The sequence below is a fragment of the Hibiscus syriacus genome, unplaced genomic scaffold, assembly GCF_006381635.1.
Source record: "Hibiscus syriacus cultivar Baekdansim isolate YM2019G1 unplaced genomic scaffold, ASM638163v2 tig00113725_pilon, whole genome shotgun sequence".
Classification (NCBI taxonomy): Eukaryota; Viridiplantae; Streptophyta; class Magnoliopsida; order Malvales; family Malvaceae; genus Hibiscus; species Hibiscus syriacus.
In genome coordinates, this window is record NW_024063471.1 from 2,274,387 (window position 1) to 2,280,771 (window position 6,385).

The following is a 6,385-nucleotide window of genomic DNA, read 5'->3' on the forward strand; positions in this document are numbered from 1 at the left end:
CGATATGACGATAAGGTGAGTTGGAGAGACGATCTGAATATATAAATCTTTGTTGGGACATTTGACTCTTGTAATTGAAGCTTTACAGCATGAAATCTGGTTGGTTCATTACCCGCCCCTTTACCTATTACTATTTGCCTTTCCATTTGTCAAAGTTTCACATCAACACGTCTCGGGACCGAGGTAAGATTTTTACATTAGAAAAAACAAACTTTTAATATTTTAAAAAATAATAAGTTTATAAAATTTTAGAAAGATAAATTAAATAAAAATATATTAAAAATTTAAAATATATAATTGTTTCAAGTTTTCAGAGACTGTTCCTACCCGTCTTCTCTCAATCTATCTCCGAACATACCACATCTCAAAATTTATAAACAAATATGAATTCATACTCGTCTTTAAATATTCCCGTGTTATGTTTTTATTTTCCTTGTATCATCTCTATATTTTATTATCTTAAATATAGGAATATGCTTTGAATATAAAATTACTTAAATATACTCTAGCAACGTGTTATCTTTTAAAATATACATATATAAATTATCTGGGGGAATTAGTAAATTTATTAGATTGAACAAGGTCTTGATTGTTCGTGTTTATGTACCTACTCTTTATAATTTGTACCATTTGTTGCATGTATTCTGATTATATATGTTGATTGCTTTTATTAATGGTCACGTCTTAGGTACACTAAAACCATCATTTCTCCTATAGCCACTTGCTTAAAATTTGAGCTTTTAATAGGGTCTACTATACATAGGTTATATTTGGAGATGTGTGATTGTCCACTATACATAGGTTATAATTACCCATATTTTTTCATTGGTGTTCTGTGGGTAGCTTGTAGGAACTATTGCATATCAAGATCGCCTGGAGAAGAGGTTTTTTTCCTATAGACCGGGGAGAAATTTGAGAGAATTTTATATAACTTTCTCTCAATTTTCGTTATCTTCATCCTAAGCTCATTATTGTTTCTTATTCCATACGGGAAGAGGGCCTAAACATAGGTAGATGTAAGAATTTCCCTCAAGGGGTGTGCGTTTAACAAATTATATTAAAATTTTAGAAAGTAAGAATTTATAAAGATCGAGATCAACATAGTCGGTTTTATCATGTATAGCCGGATTAGTTGCCATACCATTCAAAACAAACAATAGTTGGCAATAAAGGAGAGTGTTGTTCTTGGAATACCTGATAAACACAGGTATAGAACAAGAGCAAAACACTTGAAATGTAGAACAATCATAAGTAGATTTGGCAGCACAAGGAAACATGGACTCGTTAAAAACAATATTATGAGAAATAAAGATTCTGCCAAAACTATCCATGCATTGATATATCGCAATTAAATTGAGTTTGAACCAAATTAAATTACAAATCAAATACAATAGTAACTTCATATTTGTATTTGATCAAATATAACCAAGTGCAACAACTATGCATGTCAACAAATGCTACATAGTAGATATAACCAATAGACATTATCAGGGTATAGCAGATGCATCTCAACAGGTTGTATTTAAGGAACCAGAGACAATGACATTAATGTACAAATATTGGTTAATTTCACTGTGGAATTATGTGACAGCACTGAATACAAATAAAGAGGGAAAAAATAAATTTGAAAACAAAGGGGATCTGGAGACAAAATTCTTTTCAAATGCATGTATCATGTATGTATACATGTGTAGATTTATCAGCCACACAATCTTCGGTCCGTGCACAAACTATCATTGTAGTGTACTTGAGTTACTAGGGCCCAGTACGTCGTCACATTTTGTTCCCTCACAAAGACACTCTTGAGGGTTCCCATAGAAATAGTCTTCCTCCTTCGGTTTGTCCGGAATAGTCCGACGACGGAAGGGTTGCCCCATCCGTTTCTCGTGCACTTGCCTTACGGCTAGCACGTAGTTGTTCCATGGAAGAGTCCCGTTCTGGTGCAAATCCAGCAATTCGACGAGTTTCTTTCGATCTGGTAGGATGCTTTTCTTAAACCCAAGATACCTGAACAAGAAAAAGATTGTCAAGACGATGGAGATAAGCTTCCTGCACCCACTCCCTCGGTGCATAATTTGGAAATATACATACCTGCGATGACCTTCTACAACTTTGGCCATGTTCCCGTCGTATGTCGGGATGAAAGTGTTGCTGGCAATGGATACCATAAAGTCCAAAGCTGCCATCTGAGATGAATGGTTCTGAAATTGCTGCAGTTCTGCTGGATCTAATATTGTTTCCTTTTTAACCTGAAATTGTAATAATGTCATACGATTCACAAAAACCTAGTGAAAAAACACAATAGAAACTATAGTTGCGGAAAGTAGAGCTAGCACCTGTACTTGGTTAGCAAACATGCATATTGATAAAGGATTAAAGTGATTCTACCGGCCCAACTAAGAGCAGGGGAATGTTTCATGCAATCCCAACCGTCCATTTGATATGGGTGAGTGAGTGGCAAGTCGCATTGGGTTGGGATCAATACTTCAAAAATAGTTGGTAAAAACAGGTTCCAAAAATCCTAGCAAAACTTGAGTTTTTGTATGCACCCAGAAAAAGTAGTTAAAATAGAAACCCAGTGCTTTGATGAACCTTAAAACGAAAGTAGGAACGCCCAAAGCAAACCATTTACAGGGTCATAATCTCACAATGTGTGGAAATGCAGCTCTTAGAGGCGCCAATCGCCGTTCACTGCCGTAAATTTCACCAGAAGCAATGTAAATCTGAGTCTCCTTATCAAAACCAAATGCTTTCAAAAGCAATGTTGCTTCTTCTGGTGTCAGAGGACACAACCCTTGTTGTCTCCTCTCTTCAGACACTATCTCTTTCTCTCTCCACCAAGGGTATGCATACCTGAAAGAAAAAGTGTAGCTATCTAATTACGATTTGTATTACATCTTGATTCATGAAATTGATAATAGATAATAGATCACAAGATACTATATAGATCTAAGTACAGATTTATATCTTATCACTAGCTCAAAATTTTGATGCGACTCAAACAAGCAATGCAAGGGTACACCATGATAATCTTGCCAAAAACCAACGAAACTAGGCTATTGATTACTACCAAAAGTGGAAAGCATCTTAGATTTATTTTTCTTCCCTGTCTAACATTATGCTTCAGAAAAATACTCATATTTAACTTGCAGCACACAGCTCTGCATCTTATTTGTGGTATGTTGGATGCTTGTGGTCAGTAGTGGCTCTCCTAAAAAGACCTCACACCAATCCTTGCTAAGATAGTTAGTGTGTTTAGACTGGAATATATCAGCTTCAAAGAAGGAAAACCTCAATTGTTTTAGTTCCTCAGCTTCTTCAAAAGTGCAGCCATGCGTGCAACCTGAGAAAGCCAACATGTCCATCTCATATCTTAGATGCAATGCCGCGAAGGGCCCCTTTTCTTGAAGAATCTGAACCAATTTGTAACCCAATGTCTCAATTTGAGGAGTAAATTTCAGTCCTTGGAAATTCACACGGCACCTGACTTTCTGAAGATCAGGTAGAATCCCATTATTTGCCAGTCGTGCATCTGTTCTATTGAAGTGCACTACCTTATACTTGCTGAACAAGGGAAGAATCTGTGAGATAATATCAAAGAAACTAGATTTTATTGCGCACATATAAAAAAAGAAGAGACAAACACTTCCATCAATCCATTTGAGAGAATTATCAAACCTGTTCCAAGTAGTATTTTTCATTTGACCAGCTAACAGGAGACATCCGAAACGGTTGAAACCCATATTTCCTACTAAACTTCTTTGGCAGCCTTCTGATAATTCTAACTTCATCCCTTAGAGAATCAATGAAATGTCTCACATCAAAAATGTCCTCAAAATCACTGCAAAAACAGATCACGAATCAAAGACTTTTACAGCAGCTGAGAAAGAATGAAACAGCCTTTTTCAGAATTATAAAGCATACCTAGGGTCTGCCCAGAAAGATTTCTTGTCAAGTTCTGGAACAACCAAAGTGAGATTTAAAAGTCGAGCAACAGCTACCATGTCACAGATCTAAAAATGCCCAATTAGCTGCATTAATAACGTAATGTTGAATAAATAAAAAAAAAAGGAAAAGATGAGGTTATAAAAAAGATACAGACTGCAGCACGCATTTGATTCAAGCCACCATTGCATGAAACTTCGAGAAAACCATTGCTTTTATAGTTTCCTGCAACATGCAAATATACATGAATGAAGTTCTTCCTTTTTCCAAAAGATCTAATTAAGAAAGTAAAAAAATTCCTTAAAGAAAATTCAGGGATATATGTAAGGAATAAAGTTCTAATCACAAATTTCTCAATTCCCTGAGAAGATTGGCCAGCATTTAATAATGAATGATTTCAACATATTGTCTGGTAGCAAAAGTTTGTACCTCTATGTTATTCATAGGTACTTATAGAAACAAAGATATGGAGGTTCTTAAGCATTGTGAAGAATTAACAATTCCGGACAGCGGAACCTAGAAATTTAGTATCCACGGATGCTGACAGCCTTGAAGGTAACATAGAAGGGATCAATGCATTAGAGCCCGACGCAAAACTAATTTCAAAATAAAACTAAGGAGGGCTATAATGAAATGCAAACTGAAAAGTACAAATCAATCTAACAGACAGCGGCTTCCAGCAAGCAATACAAATTCAATGTGTCATCGGTGTTTCTGGTATAATAGATCGATGCAACTATTTCAAATGTTAAATGTACCCGGTCCAATAGCAACTAGAGAAAATAAATAAAGGGGATAATCAATGTTCATCGAAGTAACCAAATATCAAGTGTCAACATGATGAACCACATTTGTTCCTAAAAATCACTTTTAGGGTCTAGGAGAAAAAACTTACCCATAAACCAAATAAAATTCACATGCACATTTCCTAAGACCCTTTTCTATCTTAATCAAATTCAACACAAATTTCTAAGCTGAGTCTAAAATTTAGAGCAAATTCAAAGCAAAATAAGAAGAAAGAAAAAAAGCTGAGGGGACTCACTGGGAGGAGGAAGAGGCGGCGGGGAATGGAACGAGTGTTGAAGACGAAATGGGGGGCGAGTGGTCCAAGGCCTCCGATTGGTTAAACCGGAAAGTAAACGTGGGTGCCATAGCTCACTGACGGCGAGGAGCTGAACCAAACAAGCCCAAAGCAAAATGCTGGAACAAACTCTAAGGAACCAAACTTGAAGACGAGTCCTGGGAATCAGTTGACTAGGAATCTTATCGCACCTCACTTGTAAATTATTCTCAGACCTAACCTCCTCCATTTCTCTTCGTCTCTCCTCATTTGAATCCCAAAAAAAATAGAAAGGAAATCTGGCAATTCTGTTCACACTTGACAATCAAAATCTTGCGATTCGCCCTTCTCAATAAACAATAGAACTAGAAAGAGATCTGGATCCCCAACATATGATGGCAAGAAAAAAGACAACTAAATTGAATATGCGAATCAATCTCGCCGACCGAACCGAATAACAACTGGAATTGTTTCCTTCCTTTTTCCTTTTAGGCTTTTAACCGGGGAATGTTTCCGGAACGGCAGGTTAATATACGGTTAATATACGGCGTTATCGGATATATTAAAAGATATTTAATAAATTCGGTTTAGCGCTATTAGAAAAGTTGACTAATAATAATGTAGTAGGTCTAAGTTATGAAGAAATATTAAAAAATTGTGCAACCGGCAAACTTAACTTGTCGGTTCGTGTCGATCCAAATTAAAAATGTATCGATCTACAACGATATAACAGGTAAAACTATGACAAAACCAGTATTGAAATGATAAAACCGGTAAAGCGGTATCAAATATATTTAAAGTGTCGGTACTTTAATATAAGGATCGACAATTCGTTAATTTAAACGAGGAGCAGTTTTAGCGCCTATAAAGTGTCGATACTTTCAAAAAAATATATCGATCAACAACGATATAACAAGTAAAAATATGATAAAACTGGTATCAAAATGATGAAACCGGTAAAACGCTACTGGATATATTGAAAGTGTCGAAACTTTATATAAGGATCGACACTTTGTGAATTTAAAAGAGAAGCAGTTTTAGCGCCTATAAAATGTCGATACTTTAAAAAAAATGTATCGATCAAACAACGATATAACATGTAAAAATATGATAAAACCGGTATCAAAATGATAAAACCGATAAAATGATACCGGATATATTAAAAGTGTCGATACTTTCGTAAGTACGTGTAATAAATTATCGATATTTTCAAAGAAATACATAATTATCATTTCAAAAGTATCGACACCTGACATAAAAGTATCGACACTTTTGTATTTGTATCAATTAAATATAAATAACATATCCGATGAAAATATAAAAGGTCATAGCTAAATATCCTCTGAAAATAGATAGAACGGACGAGTTTTTGAAATCGAA

General features: G+C 35.3%; 1 protein-coding gene across 2 annotated transcripts; it reads right to left on the reverse strand.

Annotated features, from left to right (window-relative positions):
* Positions 1-1,546: 1,546 nt before the first annotated feature.
* LOC120187401 (rhamnogalacturonan I rhamnosyltransferase 1-like) lies at positions 1,547-5,476 on the reverse strand. Of its 2 annotated transcripts, XM_039191127.1 has the most exons (9): positions 5,172-5,266; positions 4,988-5,103; positions 4,103-4,170; positions 3,925-4,013; positions 3,679-3,841; positions 3,292-3,581; positions 2,649-2,853; positions 2,092-2,249; positions 1,571-2,007 (listed from the first exon to the last, which is right to left on the reverse strand). In XM_039191127.1, the coding sequence occupies exons 3-9, from the start codon at positions 4,112-4,114 to the stop codon at positions 1,734-1,736; spliced, it is 1,191 nt and encodes a 396-aa protein (XP_039047058.1). In that variant the 5' UTR covers positions 4,115-4,170; positions 4,988-5,103; positions 5,172-5,266; the 3' UTR covers positions 1,571-1,733. The 2 variants fall into 2 exon arrangements, with proteins under 2 accessions (XP_039047057.1, XP_039047058.1); XM_039191126.1 differs by having other exon boundaries at positions 1,547-2,007; positions 4,988-5,476.
* Between the last annotated feature and the right edge of the window lie 909 nt (positions 5,477-6,385).